This window comes from Mustelus asterias, chromosome 5 (assembly GCF_964213995.1).
Source record: "Mustelus asterias chromosome 5, sMusAst1.hap1.1, whole genome shotgun sequence".
NCBI classification, from domain to species: Eukaryota; Metazoa; Chordata; class Chondrichthyes; order Carcharhiniformes; family Triakidae; genus Mustelus; species Mustelus asterias.
The window spans coordinates 147280065-147306606 of NC_135805.1; the positions used below are offsets into that span (position 1 = coordinate 147280065).

General features: G+C 41.8%; 1 protein-coding gene across 1 annotated transcript in view; it reads left to right on the forward strand.

Moving 5' to 3' along the window:
• LOC144494055 (Fc receptor-like protein 5) overlaps window positions 1–26542 on the forward strand; it is a 116112-nt gene that overhangs the window by 80230 nt on the left and 9340 nt on the right. Inside the window, exons 5-8 of the mRNA XM_078213633.1 lie at window positions 16196–16492; window positions 17047–17343; window positions 20397–20702; window positions 22327–22425. Coding sequence (XP_078069759.1) covers window positions 16196–16492; window positions 17047–17343; window positions 20397–20702; window positions 22327–22425 — 999 coding nt within the window. The remainder of the gene's footprint in view (window positions 1–16195; window positions 16493–17046; window positions 17344–20396; window positions 20703–22326; window positions 22426–26542) is intronic.

Consider the following 26542-nt stretch of genomic DNA (forward strand, 5'->3'; position numbering starts at 1 on the left):
ATCGAGTGATGAGTGACATCCTAAACAGGGTAGAACTGCCAGAGGGTAACACGACCTTACAATATGTAGACGACATCCTAATAGCTTCAGAGTCCATATATTTATATTGAGTACTGAACGAATTAAAAGCCGCAGGGTTAAAGGTCAGCCCCAAAAAGGCGCAGATCGGGAAATCACAGATCCTATACCTAGGGCACCTTATATCCCAAGGACTTAAAGAAATGCCGGCGGACAGGAAAGAGGCAATACAACAGGTGCCGCGGCCGGTTAGTATAAGAGGGGTTAGAAAGGTGCTAGGACTATTCAACGACAGTCGGAGTTTCATCCCAGGGTTCTCAGAACTCGCAGAACCCATACAGAGACTCGTTAAAGGGGGGAAGCCAGCTTTAGTCCCCGTAGAGTGGGGACCCGAGCAAGAAGAAGCTTACACTAAATTAAAAACAGAACTCATATCAGCCCCCGGACTAGGCTTACCCGATCTTAACAAAGACTTCCACATTTATTGTAATAATGAGGAAGGGTTCTATTCCGCAATAGTAACACAGGACCATGGCGACAGAAAGAGACCCATAGGATATTATTCCACCGCAGAGGGGCCGGTAGTTACCGGACTGCCAAGGTGCATAGCCGCCTTGGATTGCGCCGCCTGGGCCATGAAGGTTAGCGAGCCAGTAATCATGACAGGGAATATAATCCTCCACACCAAACACACCTTGGTGGAAATGCTGAACACGGGAAAACTAAAGTCAGTCTCCAACATGAGGAGGGCTAAATGGGAAGCTGTCCTCCTGCCTCCCAGCAAGTCCGTAACAATAATAAGGGATACGGGAAATAACCCAGCAGAAGGAATCTTAGATGAAGGAGAACCCCACAATTGTGGGGATGTGGATGTGGGAGAAGGGGAAGGTAGGATAAAGGATATGCCCCTGGTAACAGCGGAAGAGACCCTCTTTGTGGATGGGTCACGCAAATATGTGGAAGGATCACCCCGGACAGGATGGGCAGTAGTAAATAATAAACTAGAAACAGTAAGGTCAGGAAGAATTGACGGAAGCTTGTCCGCACAAGTGGCAGAACTGGTGGCACTCACCCAGGCACTTGAGTTGTCCGAGGGTAAAGCGGTAAACATTTATTCAGACAGCCGCTATGCCTTCGGAGTCATACATGATTATATGACAGCTTGGGGAAGGAGAGGGTTCATAACCACAGGGGGAACCCCTATCAAGCACCAGCAGAGAATTGAGGCATTATTGAGAGCTAGCGAGAGACCTAGAGAAGCCGCAGTAATAAAAATTAAAGCGCACCAGAAAGAGCCCGGAAGAGATAGCCCCGACTGGCTAAATTTCAAAGGGAACCAAGCCCCAGATAGGGCAGCACAGTTAGCCCTAGAGCAAGAAATGATTGATGAATTGCCAATAGCAGCAATAGAACCAACAGACGCCGAAGTAGACATTCAGGGTTTGCATGAGGATACCCCAAAGGAAGAAAAGGAGAAGTGGGAAGCTCAGGGAGCAGTTAAGGGGACCGATAACATTTGGAGACGAGAACATAAGGTAATAGCACCAGAGTGCATACAAAACACCCTATTGGGATTACATCATGGACTCTCACATGTGGGTAGAGAGGCCATGATAACTAATATCGGGAAGGAGTGGTGGTGGAAGGGAATGGGAAAAGATATTGCCCGACACTGTCACCGATGCGTGACGTGCGCGCAACACAACCCTGGTAGACCCATAAAAATTAAAATGGGACACCAGCCGAGACCCAAGGGACCCTGGGTACATCTACAACTAGATTTTACAGGACCACTGCCACAGTCCCATGGCAAGACTTACCGTCTGGTCATCATAGACCAGTTCACCAGGTGGGTGGAAGCGTTCCCGACTTCAAACTGCACTGCTACCACAATGGCCAGGATATTGGCAGAGGAGGTAATCCCAAGATGGGGGGTACCCCTACAAATTGATTCGGACCAGGGAACGCACTTCACCGGAAAGGTGATAAAAACAGTATGCCAATTAATGGGGATAAAACAAAAATTTCACATCCACTACCACCCGCAGAGCTCTGGAATGGTGGAGCGTATGAACAGAACACTAAAAATGCACTTGCTAAGGCCGTGCAGACATCAGGGAGAAGGTGGACAGAGGTATTGCCCACCATACTAATGAAATTAAGAGCTACCACAAACCGGACAACCGGATTAACCCCTTATGAACTAATGACAGGACGGGCGATGCAGTTACCAGAAAGCATCATAACAGGTGGGACCGATGTCGGTTCACTAAAAGATAAAATCAAAAGATACGTTCTGGACCTGAGCACCCAGCTAAAAGGGATGCGCAAATTGGTAAGAGATAATCAGGAAATAAAAGACGCACAGAGAGAGCTGGAAATGCTCCCTGACGTCCCAACAGTGGGAAGTCGCGTCCTCGTGAAAACACTACCCGACAAGCCAGGGTTTGCACCAAAGTGGAATGGGCCATATGAAATTATAATTAGTGGGGACACCTGTGCCTGTATAGACATAAGAGGGAAAGGTGTCTGGAAGCACTGGACGCAACTGAAAGTACACAAAGGAGATAAGGAGCTAAATTGATGAACTAACAGAACTGCTTTCCTCAACACAGGCAAAGACTGCAAGCAAGAGCCGGCGTACGCGGGTTAATAAATGAAATAACTGTAAAAAAATTGAATTGTAGTGTTAAGTTTTATAACTGTTGCGAATATGTATGTAATCGCGTATGTAATTGTATTATTTTGCGTTGTGGCAACTGTAAATCTGAGTGGGCTAGAAGATAACTTGTTTTACAACGCTCACATACATCGACACGGGAATCGGACTGTATGTTACCCGTTAACCCAATCTGTAGAAGCCCTATTTGTAGCCACCCCTGAGTGGACCCCTCATGACTTATATACTGAAGATACATCAGAGATCCCCTGTAAGGGACAAATTGGCAAATAAAAAAGAGGTTTACAGGGGAGATGTGTGGGACTTGTAAACCCCACAGATCCGACATGCGAGGGGTCCCAAAAGGAGGGAGGAAAAGCTTGCCCAGATATTGCAAGCTGTCCGCTTTGTTTCACGGGGCAGGGATGGGGATGTGCCTATGCCTTAGTCCCCAAGAATGATTCTTGTGTACAGACACAGTGTGTCCGTCAACATTGTCGGATTAACAAGGGACAGATTACTTGTATTTGTGACGAACGGAAATGTTTAAATATAACCGCGGGAAGACAGCTTATTTGCGGGCAATGTAATGGAACTCACGTAAGCTCAGCCAAATGGACATATCCCTTTGATACCTATCAGGTGGTGGGATCAAACGGGAAGCCAAATAAACTGAACAATTGGCAGTATGAGCAAACTCACAATCGGGACACTAAATATTACCGGGCTAAGAAGGGGTATGTATTCCTCTTCAATGGTACCCACATGACAGAAACACCAAACCTCCCAAAACGTTTTGCGGTAGGAACAATCGGGCCACTGACTGTTCTATGCCCTCAGAAGGGGTACATTCGGAGGAGAATAGTAACCCGGGCTATTAGCAGGGAATTCTGCGCTGACTGGGAAGCCCCGGGTACACTGGGATCCTCACTGGGGTATGGGTTCCTCGGAGCTTTATCTCTAGGGGGGTCAGCCGGGGTAATTGGAGCAAAGAATAGAAACCATATTGTTTGTGGACTAACAATCCTGGGAAAAAGCACTTCAAAAGCATTGGAGGCTGTTAACCAAGAAATGGCTGAACTAAGATTGTATGCTCAGCAGACACGATACGCAGTGGACTACCAGTTAGCACAACAAGGGGGAGTATGTGCAATTATAGGCAACAAATGCATAACCCATGTCACAGATGAGTTTACAATATTACACAGGTCATCAATGACATCAGGACGCAACTTGATAACTTTAGACAGGGACCCAAGAGAGGAGGTAGTTGGCTGGCATGGCTGGTGGGAGAATCCTGGGAATCGTACCTGTTACATGGATTGGTCATACTCATTGTCATTATAATTGTCTGTTGTCTGACTGTGGGATACCTTAAAGTCTGTTTTAAGATAATGTTGACAAGAATTGTGCCAGGAGCCAGTGTGTACATCGAAGAAGCGCCCCTAATGAAGATCCCCGAAGACGTCAGAAGAAATGAAGATACTGGAAGCAATAAAGACATCAAAAGAAGCAAAGAAGGAGAGAATAACGAAGACCTGGATATGTGAATGTACGATTGTTGGTCTGGGGATTGTTCAAGCTATAATCCGACCAAAAAGAGGGACTGTAAGGGGAAAAATACAAGGGAGCACACTTTAAAATGGCAATACAAGAAAGCACACTTTAAAATGGCTGCCTGACACATAAAGGGTTAACTGGGAAAGAAGCCAAAAGAGCAGACACAGGCTCCTGCTGTTCAGAAATCACTTTAAATTAAAACCTAACAGACAAGCCATTTCCAAATCACAGACAGTGACTCATAGCAAACAAACACGTCAGGAAGCCAAGCCAAGGGTCAAAACATCTATTAAGATAAGGAAAACCCGAAACAAAGAGTTTAGAATAACGTTAGGGAAACACGGGAAAATATGAATGCGAGGAAACCAATTAGTACCTGAATGAGACGAAACTGACCATTGACACATACAGACATGAGGAAATGTACCCATTCATATTATGTTAAATGTCTATATCTGCTTGTACTCACTTAAACATTAAGGAAATGTACCCATTCATAAAATGTTAAATGTCGATACCGACTTGTACTCACTTAAAGGACGTGACAATGTTCGAATCACCGGTTTACCCATTGTGTAAAGGGTATAAAAATGAACCGCTCCCAACATACGAGTGAGAAAAGGTGTTCTACGAACATGTGCCTTAACTCCCGGAGCTCCGTTTAATAAATCGTAATTTCTGAATCTCGAAGTCTGACAACTAGTGGATTTTTCGCACAAGAACACTAATCTATGTGTGGCCTTATCAATGTCTTGTACAACTTCAACAAGACATCCCAGCTCCTGTATCCAATGTCCTGAACAATTGAAACAAGCATTCCAAATATCATCTTCACCATCCCGTCCACCTGCGAGTCCACTTTCAAGGAGTTATGAACCAGTACTCCTTGATCCCTTTTTTCTATAATTCTCCCCAACGCCCTACCATTAATTGAATAGGTCCTGCCCCAATTCAACATACCAAAATATATCACATCGCCTTTATTAAAATTAAACCCCATCTGCCATTCATCGGCCCAGTGGCCCAGTTGATCAAGATCCGGTTGCAATCCTAAAAAAAAAACCTTCCTCATTGTCCATCATTTCACCAATCTTCATGTCATCTGCAAACTTACTAACCATGCCTCCTAAATTCTCGTCCAAATCAATAATATAAATAACAAATGGCAGTGGACCAGCATCAATCCCGCTGCTCACCGGCCTCTAGTTTGAAAAGCAACCCTCGACAACCACCATCTGTTGTCAAGCTAATTTTGTATCCAAATGGCTACCTCACCGTGAATCCCGTGAGATTTAGCCTCATGCAACAACCCACCATGCAGTACTTTGTCAAAGGCATGGCTAAAGTCCATGTCGACAACGTCGACTTCACTGCCCTCATCTACCTTCTTGGTTACCCCTTCAAAAGACTCAATAAAATTCGTGAGGCATGATGTACACTCACAAAGCCATGCTGACTGTTCCTAGTCAATCCTCGCATCTTTGAATGCCTATAGATCCTGCCTCTCAGAGTACCATCTGACAACTTAACACTATAGATGTCAGGATCACTGGTCTGTAGTGCTCAAGATTTTCTATGCATCCATTCTTTAAAAAGGCACAACAGTTGTTCCCCTCCAATTTTATGCACCTCACCTGTGGCTATATATGATTCAAATATTTCTTCTCGGGTACCCCCAATTTCCTCCCTAGCCCCCTCCCAGAACATCCTGGGATACGTTTCATCAGGTCCCGGGGGTCTATCTACCTTAATGCGCTTTAAGACTTCCAGCATCTTCTTCTCTGTAATATGTACACTCCTCAAGACTTCACTATTTATTGCCCAAGTTCGTGCACAGCCACGTCTTTCTCAACAGTAAATACCGAGGAGAAGTATTCAATTGGAATCTCACCCATCTCTTGTCGATCCACACATAGATCACCTTGTTGAAACCCAAGAGGCCCTAATCTCTCCCTAGTTACTCTTTTTGCCATTTGTGTATTTGTGGAAGCACTTTGGATTCTCCATTGCATTATCTGCCAAAGGAATCTCATGTGCCTTTTTTGCCCCCCCCCCCCCCCCCAGATTTCTCTGTTAACTCTCCTCTGACAACCTCTATACTCTTCAAGGGTTCCAACTGATCCCAGCTGCCTATATATGCCATATGCCTCCTTCGTCTTGACCAGAACCTTAATGTCCGAGTCATCCAGGTTTCCCAGCTTCGGCCAGCCTTTCCCTTCACTCAAAACGGAATGTGCTAACCCCAAACCCTAGTTAACACACTTAACAGTCGTTAATTTGCCTGCTAGCAAACTCCCCCTATCAACTTTTGAAAGTGCATGTCTAATACCATCAAAATTAACCAAATTTTGAATTTTAACTTTTGGGTCAAACCTAACGTTCTCCATGGCTATCCTAAAACGAATGGAGTTATGCTCACTGGTCCCAAAGCTGTCTCTCACTTACACTTCTGTCACCTGTCTTTTCCTTATTTCCCAAGAGGAGGTCAGATTTTGCCCCATTTTTAGTTGGGTCATCCACATACTAAATGGGATATTCCCCCTGAATACTCTCAACAAATGTCTCTCCATCCAAACCCTCAATGCCATGGCTGTACCCGGGAAATTTTGGGATATTTAATGTCCCCTGCTATTACCACCTTCTTTTTCTCGCAGCTGTCTGTAATCGCCTTACATATTTACTCCTCCATTTCCCGCTGCCTACTTGGGGGCTTGTAATACAATCCTAACAAAGTGATCTCTCTTTTCTTATTTTTCAGTTCTACCTATCTAGACTCAATGGGCGAACCCACAGAAACTTCCCCTCGCAGTATTGAAGTGATGTTCTCCCTAATCAAAAACGCAACTCCCATTCCTCTTTTACCTCCTGCTCTATCTTCCCTATAGCATCTGTACCCTGGAACGTTTTGCTGCCAGTCCTGCCCAGCCCTTCGCCATGTTTCAGTAATAGCTATAGTATTGCAGTCCCATGTACCAATTCATCCCTGAGTTCATCTGCCTTGCCCCTTGGATTGAAATAAATGTAGTTCAGCTGGACTCCCCTTGCTCTCTGCCCTGCTTTCTAGACCATCTGTCCGGTCGCACACGCGCGTGCGCACGCGCACACACACACACACACACACACACACACACACACACACACACACACACACACACACACACACACAGACACACACACACATGCACGCACACACACACATAAACTCACGCTCACATACATATACACACTCAATCACATATACACACATAAACATACATGCACACACATTCAGACACACGCACATACATATACAGGAACTCACACACACGTCCATGAAACATGCACACATACGTTCAAAGGCATACATACACACATACATTCACATACACACATACATACACATTCACTTAGACTCAGATATACACTCATGTACGCACACGTATATTCAAACTCACATAAACACGCACATACAGACACATTCATAAACATATAAACACACCCTCAGATACACACACACATACATGCACACTCACATAGTCACACATACATGCACGATTACACTCAATGCACATGGATACACTCAGACACACACATGCACATACCTACATATACTCAGATACACACACTCATACACAAAATATACATATGTGCAATCTCACATACACACACAGAACCCAAACTATCCTAAGGAGTGGAATGATATGAAAGTGCTATATAGACAATTAACTGACACACCAAGTAGAGCGCTTTAAGGTCCTCTGACTTTGCAATACCTGATGGTCCATTCTGTAGATCTGTTGACGTGTGTTGCAGTTGTCACGTAGGTGACTATTTCAGTTACCCTCAAAGTCATGCTGATTTCCTGTCTACTTGGGCTTCGAGAGCATGTTTCGATTTTTGTGCAAATGTGCTGCTTAGCAAAGCAGCAAGCAGTCCCTTGCAAGCAGGAGTGGGAGTCAGAAAATACCGAGTGAGTAGCATGTTCAGATGTTTAAAGTGCGCTTTTCTTACGATCCGAAATCAGTCAAGCACTTGTGAATTGTATGAAAAAAGAAACATTTGATTGCTTTGTTGCCATTGTAAAACTAGTTCTTTTTTTTTCAATTGTTATCAGTCAGAAATGTCAAACATTTTATGCATATTGATTTCATAATTTGTGATATTTTAATGCATTGCTAATGCGATAAATGTTACATCAAATAATATTTAACGACCCGACCTGTACACCTCTCTGCGGTAAAGAACTCAATAAATTCACAATCCACTGAAAGACGAAACTCTTCCTAATCTCGAAAGGGCGAACCCTTACAATAAGATCATGCTCTTCGGCCCGAGACTCTCCCACAAGATGAAATGAACTCTCATCTTCTATCCTGCCAGGTTTCCTGAGAATCCAAATGTCTCAACAAGGTCGCCTCTCATTCATTCAAATTTCAGTGAGTCCGAGCACGAACTACTCAATGTCGCTTCATAAGAGAAATAGTCCATACTCGGAATCAACCCAATGAACTTTCACTGGACTGCCTCCAATGCCGATAACGTTCCTGAGATAAGCGGACAAAAACTGTTCATAGTATGCTACGTGTGATTTAACTAATGTATTGGCCTCAGGACTGAGGGCAATTTAAAATTCAGCAAAGGAGGACCGAGCGGTTGATGAAGAAGGGAAAAATAGAATATGAAAGTAAGTTGGCGGGGAACATAAAAAATGACTAAATGTTTCTATAGATATGTAAAGAGAACAAACGTTGACAAAAATGAATATAGACCCCTTGCAGTCGGAAACTGGAGAATTCATAACAGCGAATAAAGGCATGTCTGAGGAATTAAATTTGTACTTTGCTTCAGTTCCCACAACGGAAGACACGAATAATGTGCCAGAAGTGCTGGGAGAAGCATGTTTTAGTGAGGAGCTGAAACAGATCAGTTTTAGTAGAGAAACTGTTTTGGGGAAACTGATGGAATTGGAGGTGGATAAATCTCTAGCTCCTGATAATCTTCATCCCAAATAACTTAAGGACGTAACCCAAGAGTTGTAGATCCATTGGTGATTATTTTTCAAGATTCTTTGGACTCTGGAATAGTTCCTACAGATTGGAGAGTAGCTAATGTAAGCCCGCAATTCAAAAAAGGAGTTAGAGAGAAAACGGGAAACTGTGGACCAGTGAGCCGAACGTTGGTACTGGGGAAGTTCGGAGAGTCTATTATCAAGAATTTCACAACTCAGCATTTGGAAGGCAGTGGTACAATCATAAAAAAGTCAGCATAAATTTACAAAAGGTAAATCATGCTTGACGAATCTTTTGGATTTTTTGAGGGTGTAACCAGTATAGTTGACAGAGGAAAAACAAGTGGATGTTGTTTACTTAGATTTTCAGAAGGCTTTCAACAAGTTCTCACATAACAGACCACTATGTAAAATTAAAGCACATGTCTTGAGATGGATAGAAAATTGTTAGCATATCGGAAGTAAATAATTGGCGTAAATGGGTATTTTTTCACATTGGCAGTCTTTGACTCGTGGGGTTCCACCGAGATCTGTGCTCGGACCCCTGTCCACATTATATGTTAATGATTTGGAAGAAGGAACTCAGTGTATTACATCCAAATTTGCAGATGATGCAAAGTTGAGTGGGAGGGTGAACTGTGAGGAGGATGCAGAGATATTGCAGTGTGATTTGGACAGGCTGAATGTGTGGGCATCTGCAAGGCAGATTCATTATAGTGTGGATAAATGTGCGGTTTTCCATTTTGGTCGAAATAATAGAAAGACAAATTATTACTTGAATGGGTGTAAATTGAGAGAGGTGGATGCTCAACGTGACCTTGGAGTCCTCGCGCATCAGTCACTGAAAGTAAGCGTGCCTTAGCGAGAGGAACTAAGTTTCGGGATAGGGATATATTGTTGTAATTGTATAGGACGTTGGTGAGACCACACCTGGAGCATTGTGCACAGTTTTGGTGTCCTTATCTGAGGAAGGATGTCCTTGTTAGAGAGAGAGTGGAGTGAAGGTTTACCAGGCTGATTCCTGGGATGGTAGCTCTATAATATGAGGAAAGACTAAGTCGGTTGGGTTATATTCACTGACGTTTCGAAGTGTGAGAGCGGATCTCATTGAAATGTGTAAAATTCTAACAGGGTTAGACAGGGTAGATTCCAAAAGAATGTCCCCAATGGTGGAGGAGTCCAGAACTAGTGATCATGTTTTGAGGATAAGGGGCAAACATTTTCGAACTGAGGTGGGGAGAAATGTCTCCACCCAGAGGGTGGTGAATTTGTGGAATTCACTACCAGAGGATGTAGTTGAGACTAAAACATTGTCTGATTTCAAGAAGAAATTCGATATAGCACTTGTGGCTAAATGGATCAAGGGATATGGAAGGGAAGGTGGATCAGTATATTGAATTCGATGATCAGCCATGAGCAAGATGAATGGCGGAGCAGGCTAGAAGGGCCGAATGGCCGACTGCTATTTCTAGTTTCTATATGTGTGTATAGTTTTAGCAAGACTTCCCGAATTCCTATCGATATTTTCTTTGAAATAAAGAACAAAATTCCACCAGCTTCCTGATTACCCGCTGAATATACATACTAGTGCTTTGTGAGTTATACAGGATGACCCCTCCTTTTAATAATATTCAGCTCTATTATTCTTCCTACCAAACTATAAATCACTGTCGAATGAACTGACCTGATGCGAGAACAATTCTATTAATAAGGTGTATTTTTTTCTGCCAGTGTCTGTCACTGTCAGTCAGGACAGATTGTCTCCTTAATGAATGTTGAGCAATGTTTTAATGTGCTATTTACCTTCTTGTGCTGATTTGCAAGTGAGCACATACATCTCTGCTTTAAGAGAAGAACAATGGAGTTCTCGACGATATCTGGCCAGATTAATTTCCGCATTGGAAGCTAGTTCCCCTCTGAATTCATCAGCCATTGTATTTTCAGGCGAAGCAACATCAATTGATATTCAAATTCTAATGATAATGGTGGCGACATTCTGTGCATACACAAAATCTAACCGAATTGACGGAGGTCCTCCTCCCTGTGTCATCCTTTAATAAGATATTCCCTTCGTCCACTACCACCTTCACCTTGGCTGCCCAAAAAAAAAAATTCTTATTTACATTCCTGTTTTTCAAAGCTAAGATAATTTTCTTCCACCAGTCTTGCACGCAATGTGGTATAAACATATATGTTTTAAGTTTCATGTTGTTGCTTCTCTTTTTTTGCCAGAAAATTGTTGTACCACTGTCCTCTGGTTATTACTTACCATTTTACTGCAAATTGTTTCTTCCTATCTATTCCATCTACAATGCCGATATCATAGATTTATAGAGTCATAGAAGTCTACAGCACAGAAAAGGACCCTTCAGCCCTTCACATCTGAGCCGATCAGAGGCAAACCATTAAATGATTCTAACCCAACTTTCCAGCTTTTGGCCCATAGTCTTTATGTGTGGTATCGCAAATGCACATCTAGACGCTTTTTAAATATTATCAGGGCCTCTGCCTCCACCACTCTTGCGGAAAGTGAGTTCCAGACACCCATCACCACTTAGGAGGCATTTTTTCCCGATTCCAGAACCACATGCAATACACTAGCCGTGGTCTAACCAACGTTTTATATAGTTCCAGTGTAATCTTCCTATCCATTAGATCACTCCTTCCAACTTTGCAAGAACAAAAGCAGATTCAATAAGCATTCACATATAACTAAAAATATTGATTTCCGGTATCAGTTCTGGAGATCTCCACGTCGGCCTTTGCAATACTTTGGAATTCTCTCTAAATCTGATGTAAAGAACCAGAACCAATAATTCAGCTGTTGCCTAACCAGTTAGTTTTCCAGTTTGAGAATTATGCCATTGCGTTCATATGCTTTCCTCAGTCTGAAGCCACGGGTCGGGGATGCTTTTAATGGAATTTGCTTCACACGTTACTCTATATGCGTCCCCAGGACTATTCTATGTGATTATTGAAAAATAATGCATTTATATTATATCCCTTCTTACTATTTTTCCCATCAGAGATTTCCCGTAAAGATGGATTTGAATAAATATGAAGTCTTCTTGTGTAAGTCCTTAAAATTTGTCTTCCAGTGATTGCTTCAATTAGAGATTATGACATCGAGCAGATACGTCTTACCTTTTTACCATTTCCCGGACGATTGCTGTAATTTACCTCCATGAACATAAACCCATTTTCTTAATTTCTGAGATCATTTCGCTGTTTTGGAATAGATCCAGTAACACGAAATTTATAACGTATGAAATATGCATTTATAGTTATTGAGGAGGCAGTGGCGTAGTGGTACTGCCACGGGTTTAGAAATCCAGAAGTATTACCTCATATCCAGAGACCCTGGTCCTAATCCTATTCATGGCAGATGATGAAATGAGAAATCAGCTTTTTTTATACATCTACATTACAAGTCTAAATGGTTATATTCGATTTTTGCAAAAAGAAATATGGTTCTCTAACGTAATTTAAGGAATGAAATTCTTATCCGGTGACTCCAGTCCCACATTAATGTGTTTGAATCTGAAATGTTTTGCATTTAGCGACAAATTTAGGATGTACTATTAATTCCTTCATCACATGAATGAATTTATAACAATTGCATGTGAATTATTGCTATTGTTGTGTTGTTATGATTCACATGAATTTAGCTATTGTTTGTTTCGATTTATTTTAGTGCTTCTGATTGGGACTTGCCTTGGTCTTTCCAAAGGTTGGTAAATGTGTTCATCATCAGGTCAATGTCTTTTTACAAACCTCCGGTTGACAAACCCAAAATGTTGATTGGAAACCATGTTTAATTATTACAGATCGATAGCATAATTAAGTTTCCATAAAGTACTATCTTCAAACTGTAGTCATATCTGGCTTACTGCTGTTGCTTCATTGATATTATTTAACTCGATGCTTTCACCATCTAATTGGTATAATACTCCTAACAGTGGAGATTATCATTAATAATAGCGAACATTTTCTTGTGTTACTGACAGAGAACTGAGTGATTCCAAACATCGCTTTCGTGCATTTGTTATTTCGTACTAAGCTTTTTCCCTCTGTTAAAAAAAAATATCGTGACGTATTTTCAACTTTTCAATGCTGAACTTGCATTTGAACTGACAAATCGCCTCTCAAATGTCCTTTCTCAAACTTTCTCACATACGATAGCCTCATAGAGAAATCATTTGCCACTTAACCCTGCATGCTTCTTGGTAGCACCACACATAAACTCCACAAAATTCCATGTCACTTGCATAATGTTCTCTATCAAATTCAATGGTGTTTCAGTTCCTTTACATGTACATTGCAACGGGACATTCAATTGCTGACTCTATTTTGATTTGATTTGATTTATTATTGTCACATGTATGAGGATAGAGTGAAAAGTATTGTTTCTTGCGCTATACAAAGCATACCTTTCATGGAGAAGGAAATGAAAGACTGCAGAATTTAACGTTACAGTCATTGCTAGTGTGTCAAGAAAGATCAATTTATGCGAGGTTGGTCCATTCAAAAGTCTGATTGGCGAAGGGAAGAAGCTGTTCTTGAGTCGATTGTTACGTGACCTCAGAATTTTGGTTTTATTTTCCTGACGGAAGTTGATGGAAGAGAGTATGTCCGGGGTGCGTGGGGTCCTTCATTATGCTGGCTGCTTTGCTGAGGCAACGGGAAATATAGACAGAGTCAATGGATGGGAGGCTGGTTTGCATGATAGTTTGGGCTACATTTACGACATTTTGTAGTTTCTTGCAGTCTTGGGTAGAGCTGGAGCCATGCCAAGCTGTGATACAACCAGAAAGAATGGTTTCAGTGGTGCATCTGTAAAGGTTGGTGAGAGTAGTGGCTGACATGCCAAATTTCCTTCGTCTTCTGAGAAAGTAGAGGCATTCGTGGACTTTCTTAACTATAGTGTCGGCATGGGGGGACGAGGACAGGCTTTTGCTGATCTGGACACTTACAAACTTTAAGTTTTCGACCATTTCTACTTCGTCCCCGTTAATGTGGACAGGGGCATGTTCTCCACTATGCTTCCTGAAGTCGACGACAATCTCCTTAATTTGTGTTGATGTTGAGGGAGACATTATTGTCGTCGTACCAGTTCACCAGATTCTCTATCTCATTCCTGTACTTTGTCTCGTCGCTGTTTGAGATCCCATTCATCATGTCATCAGAGAACTTGAAAATCAAGTTGGAAGGGAATTTGGCTACACAGTCATAGATGTATAAGGATTATAGTAGGGGGCTGAGGACACAGCTTTGTGGGGCACCGGTGTTGATGATGATCGTGAAGGAGGTGTTGTTGCCTATCCTGACTGATTGTGGTCTGTGGGTTAGGAAGTTCAAGATCCAGTCTTGAGAGAGGAGTCGAGCCCTCGGTCTAGGGGTTTGGAGATAGTGGAAAACGGAGAAAACATATTTTTTTAAAAAACGAATAAACTTAGTTGAAAAACAAAACACAAGGTGATTTTCCTATCTATTGAAAAGGTGCGACACATTGTGCTCATCTCAGGAACCATTATAGTGCACAAGTCTTTGGTGCTACAGCATCCACTTTATGTGTTTGTAAGTCACAACAATGAAATGCGATGTTGATTTAACGTTGGCTTAATTATGTCCCTTTTGACATATTTATGAAGGTCAACTGAAGCCAGTAATCACAATGACTCCATCGTTGGCAGGATTCATTAAGGGCGAACAGGTCACAATCATCTGTACCCTTCATTCTGGGTGTTCATCAGCATGGGTTTCCGTGCACAGATTTGATCAAAATCAATATCTGGGTAGCGGTCGGACTACTGGCGATCAATGCTCTTTCCGCGTCAGAATTGATGTAACTCATACTGCAAGTTACATCTGTGACTACTCACATTTGGATTCTATAAGAAGGAAAACCTCCTTGCAGAGTGACCCTATGATTGTTACAGCAATAGGTACGTGAAAAATTTACGAAATCGAAAAATGAATGCCAACTAATTAACCTGAAATCTTAGCAGACTCGTCAATATTTGCTGAGAATGAAATTATGAGTTGATTTCAAGCCAATGCTTATGGTACTTGAGCAGATAAATTCCAAAATATTTGGTACTGCCAAAGCCTGTTTTTTAATGACTCACTGCCCATTTTCAATTTTGCCAGTGTGAACATCATAATCAAATGATTAGCAGTTGAATCAAACATAGATGTAACACATGTTATCAACATAGTTGGTATAAATATTGAATGGGGAGGTCCCAGATAAGGAACACTGGCTCAGAAAACCGTGAGTTTTACTTTAGAAAATGTGGAGGAACTGATTCAAAGGACTGGCAACACGTTTATACTGAGAAGCAAAATACACTTAACATAAAAAGATTAATTGTAATACAATTCTTCCCTCCCTTACATTTACAAATACATAGTTTTCACTCTGAAATCAAATGGCAAATGCCACTCAAGTGACCTTCCGTGGCTGTGTGTGTGAAGTTTGCATGTTCTCCCCGTGTCTGCGTGGGTTTCCTCCGGGTGCTCCAGTTTCCTCCGACGTCCAAAGATGTGCAGGTTAGGAGGATTGGATACGTTAAATTGCCTGTTATTGTCCAAAGATGCGGAGATTTGCTGGATTGGTAATGGTAAATTGCCCGTTGTTAACTAGCGGTGTGCAGATAGGTAAATTAGCCATGCTAAATTGTCCCTTCGTGTCCCAAGATGCGTAGGTTCGGTAGCCTGGCCGTGCTAAACTGCCCCTTATTAACCAAAGGTATGCAGATTAGATGGAGCAGCCATGCTGTAGTGTCCCGGAGTGACAAAGATTTGCCGGTTCGGTGGATTGTGTTGTTACAGGAATAGAGCGGGGCAGATGACCTCGGCAAAATACCCTGTCAGAGAGAATCGGTGCAGACTCGATGGGCCTAATGGCCTCTTTCACGCGGTAGGGATCCTACGATGCTCAACGATTATTTTCTATGCACATTTCACAGATCGCCCGAAATCACCGTTAATCGTGATGAACAACCAATTCGCCATTTTAATTAAAGGAGAGTTCGCTAAGTTTACCTGTGCTGTAAGTTCTGCATATTCCTGCCACCAGATGTACCTGCACAGAAACGCTGAAATAATGCACCGGGCTTCCGTTCAAAGCGACGCCAATTATCGTTTTGCCAACTTTGTAATTGTTTCAACAGTCTCTGCAAATTTTACATGTGTTTGCGAAACGCGAGTGTTGGATCAGTTGCTAAAATCGGAGCACAGTGACTTGATCAGTATCGATGTGATCGGTAAGAGGCAGTGTTTATATTTATTCAATGTTACAAGTGCATGGATTTTCTTACAATTGGAGTTCCTCTGTTTCAATATGAATTCCTCCCCAGTATTGCAGGTAACATTTTCATTGTTTTCCTCTCTGACAGACCAGCCCCGGAAGCCGACAATCTCTCTCAATCCCTGGGAAAAAATATTTGTGAGAAGGGAATTAGTGACCATTAATTGCAGTGCCGATTTTCAAGCCTCAGTTTACAGGTTCTTTCTTCACATTAATGGAGAGGAAACTGGCAGTCACCAGGCGGACGTGAACAGCACTTTCGCCACCTTCCCAAGACAGCCAATGTTTTCCGTTGATTACACCTGTACCTGTTGGATAAGGGTGTCGGGCAAATGGAAATATTCTGCGCAGAGTGACACAATCTCAGTCACTGTAATTGGTAATTGAAAGATTTTCAAATTAAGAAGAAACTGTTAACTCCTCGTCCCCTTTCTACCAATTCCAAATGCTCGTTTGCAATTAAAGATAAACGTGGTTTTATTTGTTTGGTTTTTTTTTTCTCCAAATCAGATCGACCACCGAAGCCGTCCATTCGATTGAATGAGTCTGAAAGCATTTTTTTGAAAGGCGAAACAATCAGCATTATCTGTGAGACTGGAGTTCAATCTGCAAGCAGCCAGGTTCATTTGTACCAAGGCAGTGACGGTCATTCCGTCTGTCAGCAGAACAATAACAGTGGATCCAATGTGGTCAGTTTCCGACTGGTGGCCAGGAAAACGGAAGATTACTGGTGTGCTGATCAAACGGCCATACAAGGACGTCTCATAGTCTCCGAAAACAGTACAGCCATGCGCCTTCCTGTAATTGGTGAGTTGAACTTCGTTCTGCAACTTCATAATCATGTTTTGCTATGAAATATCATTCACAATGTAGACCGATTGCTCATGGAAATTCTCTTTAAGAATCGAACCTTATACCCCCAATTTGGAGTACAAATTAAATTTAACAACGCCCCACCTCCCCGCTCACCACCCCGGCTTACTTCAAATGTCTTTAAAAGCTGCAAAATCATTTTCGGCCCCATTGCAATTTAAGCATTCAAACAACTAAGACCCTCTCTATTTACTAATGAATATATTTAAACTTTACTTGCTAACCTCTAAAATCACTTGACCTGAGCGTCATTACAAATGAATAGCTTTAGCTACATCATTTAGGAACACAGAGAAAAAATCATTACAGAATCACATAATGTTCTCATATGTATGTAAACATGTATATATATATATATATATATATATATATATATATGCATCCATTCTCTCATTGTTGTCCGCATGTAATTGATGAAATTGCCCAAGAGTGTATTATGATTCATTTTGCTCACAATCACAATTTTACTTGAGGCTGGTAAGGCTTGGTGCAACTGGAGAGAACTTCTTTCTCTGTGCAGCTCAGCTACAGTAACATTACAGTAGCCTCGAGAATGTTTTTTTTTGGACCAGCCCACTAGCTTTGAGTGATTTGCATATTTGAACGGCAATATCACTTTTTCCAGCGATGTACAGATATTATGATTTACCTTTCTCAGATGCAAAATCGATATCCTACCCCTCCATTGTGCTGCATCTTTAAAGTTGCATTTTCTACAGGTTTGAAAACCATTTGGTTTCTTAGTGAATCCATGGAATAATAAAATACGAAAGTGAGATCATAAATACTTTTGTTCCCAACTAAATAATAAGCAAAGTGCATTTTTTCTCGTTGGCAACTCAATTCATTCGGATTGGCTAACAATAGGAGATTATTGTAAACCTATGTACGGGTGACCATTGTTAATTGTATTCCATTTCAGATCATCCAATAACACCAAAGCTTTCAATTAATCAGAATTTTACCACAATTTTAAGGGGAGAAATGTTGTCATTGACTTGCAAAGCTCCACCTCAAGAATCGGACAAGATATTTTCTGAGAAGATGTTTTTTCTGTACAAGTTGAACAACTCATTTACAGTGGCAGCACTTACGACCGTGACGGGGACAGATTCAGCTATTTTTAACATCACAGCAACAGTGAACCCTGGTGTAGAACATTACTGCTGCATGTATACCACAGAGGTCTCAGGTCGACTGCTTCACTCCAAGAACAGTGACCCTATGATCTTGAATGTAATAAGTAGGTGGATTTTCCTTTGTATTTTATTTAAAGAACACTGATTTCAAACCCAAAATATGTTTTTCTGAGCAAATTATACTTGCCTTCCAAAGTAGAATAGATTTGCTTATTCATTTGAACTAATTGAATAGTTATTGCTATTATTTACACAATTAATTCGAGTTAATTACCTTGTATTTACATCTCATTGGATATTAGTATTCATTACGTCTGAGTGCATTGAGTTCCTTCTTCTTTGCAACTATGTTCTCCTGTATCGTTCATCCATTATTTACTTGGGTGAACTCTTTAATGCAGTAAATAGTTTCTCTCAAATATATTTTATGAGCATCGTTGTCTTGTGTTTATAATATACCAATAAAAAATGTGCTATATATCAAATACAAAATATAATGCAAAGGAAAAATTGCCTTCCATGCCCCACATTCTCCTACCCAATCTGAGAAAGGGAAATCCCTTCCGAAGTCAACGGATCTTCAAATGATCCTTCAAACTTTCCGTCCCTCCTGCCGACACTCTCCCGGAAGGCGTTAGTGGGAAATGTACTACTTTGCATACCTATTTCACCACAGAGCAATATGTGAGGCGGAGTATAATATTGAATTATTTTGTGGTAACCATCTTAAGAATGGATCCCAGCAATTTCGCACTGACAATTACCAACGTCTCTAATAAATCTACAACCACTTCATCGAAGGTGCTCGGATACACTCCACCTGGTCCAGGGAATTGTCAAACTTTAAGTCTATTAGTTGGACCAGCATTTTTCCTTAGATCCGTCTTCCGTTAATCTCTTGAGTTTGAAATATATTTGAAAATTTGGAAGGTTAACAAAAACACAAAATATATATGGACAGCAACAATTCGAGCAACAGAAAAAGAACGAATGTTTTCTTTCTGAAACAAAGAATATCATTTCATGTTATGTAGAAATCATGTTTGTATCGACATTAGCAAATTGGTAGATTATGCTGTAAGAATGTCTGACGAAAAACGATTTTGAGCCCAAAGAGTCTGATTGGATCAGGACCAGAGATATTTTAAGGACGTGCATTATAGAATTTTACAACACGGAAAGAGGCCCTTCGGCCATTCATGGCTGCATCAAACTAGAATCTGTTCTGATCCCATTGTCAACAATTGGTCAGTAGCCTTGCATACTCCGGCGTTTCAAGTGCGCATCTGAACGTATCTAAAATGTTGTGAAATTTGCCGCCTCTCCCATACTTGGGAATTGGCAGGGAGTTTCACATCACCACCACACACTGGGTAAAAACAACTTGCATCAAATCTTCTGTAAATCTTCTTTCCCTTTACTTAAATATATGCTGCTGGTCATTGACGACGCTACCAACAGAACCTTTTATTCCTATCTATCCCAGCTACTTTTGTACACCTTAGTCACGTCCCCGACGTCCATCCCACCATTCGTCCCCACCCTCACTTCTCCTGCCCCCACGAATCACAAGCACTCCCCACCCCCACAGCGTTTTTTATTCCAAAAAAAACAACCCCAGCCTGCCAGAGCCTCTTAATAGCTTTTATCTCAAACGAGCTCAACAATAACGATTTATTTAATTGTATGTAGTTTCATAGAGAAATAAATCAAGCAAAAAAGTACGTGAGTAACTGAAATAGAAAATATCAAAATGATAAGATGGATTTTATAGATCTGCTACCAGATCATGTTCATACATATTGTTGTCTAATAGTCAGACTTAATGTTTCGTTTTGCACTTTCTAGCCCATCCGTTAAAGCCAATCTGTTTGTTGGAAGCTCAAGGTCCTGCCACTGACAATGACCAGAACGTTACTGTCAACTGCACAGTGCCCAAATCGCACACTTCCGTGAAATTCCATTTCTATGTAAATTCTCAAAAGCAGCCTAATCTTTCTCAAGTAACAGACGGACAAAGTTTTGCTACCATTCAACTGACTGTACCTCGCTTACAGAACAGGACACAATATTATACATGTCGATATGAATTAAAGATTGCTGGAAGAACGTTAGAATCAGAGGCATGTAATCCACAAAGACTTGTCCTGTCAGGTAAGGAGATCGATAATATAGTGGAAAACCTGACTTGTATTATTAAATGTGCCTTTGAGTAATATTATTGCATGCTTGAAAACTTTGTAAACTGTGTTTCCTCGCCGTGCTGACTGTTGTGTGATGCAGCAATAATTTAAAAGCCGAGCGTAGAGTAAGCAGGCACATATGGAAGGATACCAGAAATAGGTGGGGATGCAAGTGGTGGGGATGGCACAAAGATTATGCAGAAGAATATAGCCAGGTAAAGTGCGTGGGCAAAACTTGGTGGAATTAATATAATGTAGGAATATGTGAAGTCCTGCACTTTGGAAGGAACAGAAAGGGAGGCCGTGTCATATTCAAGTGGAAAAAGGCTGCAGAAAGTTGCGGCATAGGACAATTTGGGGATCTTTCAGCACTAATCCAAAAAAAGTTAGCATGCAATTTTAAAAGGTAATAGGGAAGACAAACGGATTATTGTCTTCTATTAAAAGAGAATTGAATATGTTAAAAACATATAAACCTTGTTAAAACTATGCAAGGCACTAGTCAGGCCAGGCCTGGAATGCCGTGAACATTTACGATCCCCACATCGATGGGTAGATATTCCAGTTTTAGAGGCAATCTGGAGAGTTCCCTAGTTTGTAACGAACGAATGTCTTGGAACGAGAAGTTGAGAATGCTGGCCTCCATACCTTGGAGTTGAGGAGAATGAGAGGCCACCTTATCGAGACATAAAGGATTCTCTGAGGGCTTGACAAGGTCGATACTAAGAGGTTGCTTCTCCTTGTGGTCGAGTCTAGATCTAGAGGGCATAATCTCAGATTAAGGGGCCGCCTATTTAAGAGAAAGATGAGGAGGAATTTCCTCTTTCAGAGGGTAGTGAATCTGTGGAATTCTTTACTGCAGAGGGCTGCAGAAGTATGCTCAAGGTTGAGGAGGGCAGATTACTCTTTGATCCAGAATGGAATCAAGGCGTAGGGGATAAAGTGGACAAGAAGATTATCGTATCCAATCAGTCATATTCCCATTTAATGACGGAAAGTTTCAATTGTCCGCATGGCTTAACTCCACTACTACGGCTTATGGTCTTATGCCCTGATAACAATTTGCCAGACAGCAAATGCAAGGTTCATTCTATTAGAATCAGTTTTGTATTGAAAGTTTTTTTTACATATTCAGTCATGTGATATAGAGATCTCTGGCAGGAATTGCATTTATTCTCCACCCCAATTGCCCTTGAAATAAGGCAATTTCAGTTGGCACTGAGGACCCACATTGCTGACATCCGCAGTCATACATAATCCAGGATGGATGAAGACAGCAGATTTCCTTCCATAAAGGAAATAGTGAACCAGATTTTCTTTTATGACGATTGGCAATTTATGTCATTTTTCTCCAAATTCAGGTGTTTTCTTTTTCGAACATGGGTCACCAGAGCATGACCTCGGGTATCTGGATTACTCCTCCAGTGACAATAACACTGGCCCACCACACATATCTGCAATGAATGATTTGAGTGCCTCAGTATGTGATTTCCTATTTATTTTCAAGATATATTAACTAGTTGTCAATTTAAAAATAATGAAAAACATGACTACCTGCAAAATATGTTCGACCCTATTATTGTCGTTTGTTTCAGGTGGAATGAACCGATATTTTTTACTTGTAATGGGATCGCCGATTCTTCTCCTTTTGTTGATCATCGTTTCAATATGTAGCATGATGATCATTAAAAATGGTATGCAGCCAATTGTGGTGAATACGTGTGATGATTCAGATATGTCTTTCTATTGCCTGATAGATACCAGTAACTTGCTATTTATTTTATTCTCGTGAAATATCATACAGGGCACACTTATTGTGACTCATAGAGGTTTACAGCACATAAAGAGTCCCTTTGGCCCATTGCATCTGTGCAGGCCACCAAATATCTATCTTTCTAATCCCATTGGACCATCGCCATGAATGCTATGACTTTTCAAGTGCTCATATAAATGCGTCTTATATGTTGTGAGGCTTCCCGCCTCTACCAACTTTTCAGACATTGAGTTCCAAATTGGAAAGAATGAGATATCGTTCTTGGGGCTCAATGGATCAAGGGATGTGGGAGGAAGGCGGATCAGAATATTGAATTTGATTATCAACCATGATCAAAACGAATGATGGAACAGGCTTGAAGGCCAAATGGCTTACTCCTGCTTCCATTTTCTATTTTCAATTCCCACAACCCTCTGGGTGAAAAATCTTTTCATCAAATCCCATATATCTAACCTATAAATTATGCCCCCTTGTTATTGACACCTCTACTAATGGGGAAATATTCTTCCTATCTACCTTATCAATGTCCCTTCTAATTTGGTACACCTCGACCATGTTTCCCCACTCGACCTTCTCTGCTCAATGGAAAGAAAATCCAGTCTATCCAGCACCTATTCATAGCTGAAGCACTGCAGTCCAGGCAACATCCCGGTTAATCTCCTCTGCACCCTCTCAAGTGCAGTCACATCCTTCCAATTGGGTGACCACCAGAACTGCACACAATTATCGAGCTGTGGCCTAACGAGTATTTTATACAGCTCCATCGTAACCGACCTGTTCCCATATTAAATGCCTCGGATAAGAAAGACCAGCATCCCATATAGCTTCTTAATTGCCTGCTCCATCTGTCCTGCTGCCTTTAAGGATCCTTAGACATGTGCGCCAAGGCCCCTCTGGTCCTCTGCAATCCCGAGCGTCCTACAATTCATTGTGCATTCACTTACCTTGTTAGTCCTCCCGGAGTACCTAGAACATAGAACATAGAACATTACAGCGCAGAACAGGCCCTTCGGCCCACGATGTTGCACCGACCAGTTAAAAAAAAAAACTGTGACCCTCCAACCTAAACCAATTTCTTTTCGTCCATGAACCTATCTACGGATCTCTTAAACGCCCCCAAACTAGGCGCATTTACTACTGATGCTGGCAGGGCATTCCAATCCCTCACCACCCTCTGGGTAAAGAACCTACCCCTGACATCGGTTCTATAACTACCCCCCCTCAATTTAAAGCCATGCCCCCTCGTGCTGGATTTCTCCATCAGAGGAAAAAGGCTATCACTATCCACCCTATCTAAACCTCTAATCATCTTATATGTTTCAATAAGATCCCCTCTTAGCCGCCGCCTTTCCAGCGAAAACAATCCCAAATCCCTCAGCCTCTCCTCATAGGATCTCCCCTCCATACCAGGCAACATCCTGGTAAACCTCCTCTGCACCCTCTCCAAAGCCTCCACATCCTTCCTGTAATGTGGGGACCAGAACTGCACACAGTACTCCAAGTGCGGCCGCACCAGAGTTGTGTAGAGTTGCAACATAACGCTACGACTCCTAAATTCAATCCCCCTACCAATAAACGCCAAGACACCATATGCCTTCTTAACAACCTTATCTACTTGATTCCCAACTTTCAGGGATCTATGCACACATACACCTAGATCCCTCTGCTCCTCCACACTATTCAAAGTCCTCCCGTTAGCCCTATACTCAACACATCTGTTATTCCTACCAAAGTGAATTACCTCACACTTCTCCGCATTAAACTCCATCCGCCACCTCTCGGCCCAACTTTGCAACCTGTCTAAGTCTTGCTGCAAACTACGACACCCTTCCTCACTGTCTACCACACCACCGACTTTGGTGTCATCAGCAAATTTGCTAATCCACCCAACTATACCCTCATCCAGATCATTAATAAATATTACAAACAGCAGTGGCCCCAAAACAGATCCCTGAGGTACACCACTTGTAACCGCACTCCATGATGAATATTTACTATCAACCACCACCCTCTGTTTCCTATCCGCTAGCCAATTCCTGATCCAATTTCCTAGATCACCCCCAATCCCATACATCTGCATTTTCTGCAGAAGCCTACCATGGTGAACCTTATCAAACGCCTTACTAAAATCCATATATACCACGTCCACTGCCTTGCCCCCATCCACCTCCTTGGTCACTTTCTCAAAAAACTCAATAAGGTTAGTAAGGCACGACCTACCTGCCACAAAACCATGCTGACTATCACCTATCAATTCATTACTCTCCAAATAACTATAAATCCTATCCCTTATAATTTTTTCCAACATCTTGCCGACAACAGAAGTGAGACTCACCGGTCTATAATTCCCGGGGAAGTCTCTGTTCCCCTTCTTAAACAATGGGACAACATTCGCTAACCTCCCATCTTCTGGTACTATACCAGAGGCCAACGACGACCTGAAGATCAGAGCCAGAGGCTCTGCAATCACTTCTCTTGCCTCCCAGAGAATCCTTGGATAAATCCCATCCGGACCAGGGGATTTATCTATTTTCAGACCCTCCAGAATATCCTGCACATCCTCCTTATCAACTGTAATACTGTCTATTCTACTCCCTTGCAACCCAGTGTCCTCCTCAGCTATATTCATGTCCCCTTGCGTGAACACCGAAGAGAAATATTGGTTCAATGCTTCACCAATCTCCTCCGGTTCCACACATAACTTCCCTCTGCCATCTATAACTGGCCCTAAACTTGCCCTAACCAACCTTCTGTTCTTGACATACCTATAGAACGCCTTAGGATTCTCTTTAACCCTATCCGCCAAAGTCTTCTCATGTCCCCTTTTAGCCCTTCTAAGCTCGCTCTTCAACTCCCTCTTAGCCAATCTAAAGCTTTCTAGTGCACTACCCGAGTGCTCACGTCTCATCCGAACATAAGCCTCCTTTTTCTTTTTAACCAACAAAGAAACTTTTTTGGTGCACCACGGTTCCCTAGCCCTACCAATTCCTCCTTGCCTGACAGGGACATACCTATCACAGACTCGCAGTAGCTGCTCCTTGAAAAAACTCCACATGTCGGACGTTCCCAGTCCCTGTAATCTCCTAGTCCAACCTATGTTTCCTAATTCTCTCCTAATAGCCTCATAATTACCCTTCCCCCAGCTAAAACCACTGGCCCGAGGTTCATGCCTATCCCTTTCCATCGCTAAGGTGAACGTAACCGAATTGTGGTCACTATCACCAAAATGCACACCAACTTCCAAGTCTAGCACCTGGTCTGGCTCATTTCCCAGCACCAGATCCAATATAGCCTCACCTCTAGTTGGCCTGTCTACATACTGAGTCAAAAAACCTTCCTGCACGCTTTGAACAAAAACTGACCCCTCTAACGAGCTAGAGCTATAACAATTCCAGTCAATATTAGTCAAGTTAAAATCCCCCATAACAATTGCCCTATTACTTTCACTCCTAAGCAGGATTGACTCCGCAATCCTTTCCTCAACCTCTCTAGAACTTTTAGGAGGTCTATAAAAGACTCCCAACAGGGTGACCTCTCCTCTCCTATTTCTAATCTCCGCCCATACTACCTCAACAGATAAGTCCTCATCAAACCTCCTCTCTGACACTGTGATACAATCTCTGACCAATAATGCTACCCCTCCCCCTCTTCTACCTCCTTCCCTACTTCGACTAAAACATACCTCACCACACGCTTACACACTTTTCAGGGTTATAAGGAAACAACATGTCCTAAGTTAATGTCCTATAGCACTATCCTTTTATTAGTTTAACAAACATTATTAAAATAAGTGACGCATTTGTCACTTTGCTAACAATTATTGCTTAGTCAAAAACGAAAGCAATTGCTTGTTTACCTTTAGCAGCAGCATAAACATCATTCGATAATAAGCAAAAGTAGATTGTCAAATTCATTGACGAAATCAAAAGTAGCAAACCCACTAATCTGAATAAATAAATCACAAGCAGGAAAGTTGTCAGTCATGTGGCCATGAATGTAATTAATTGGTGTCGATATCATTATCCCCTACTGAGCAT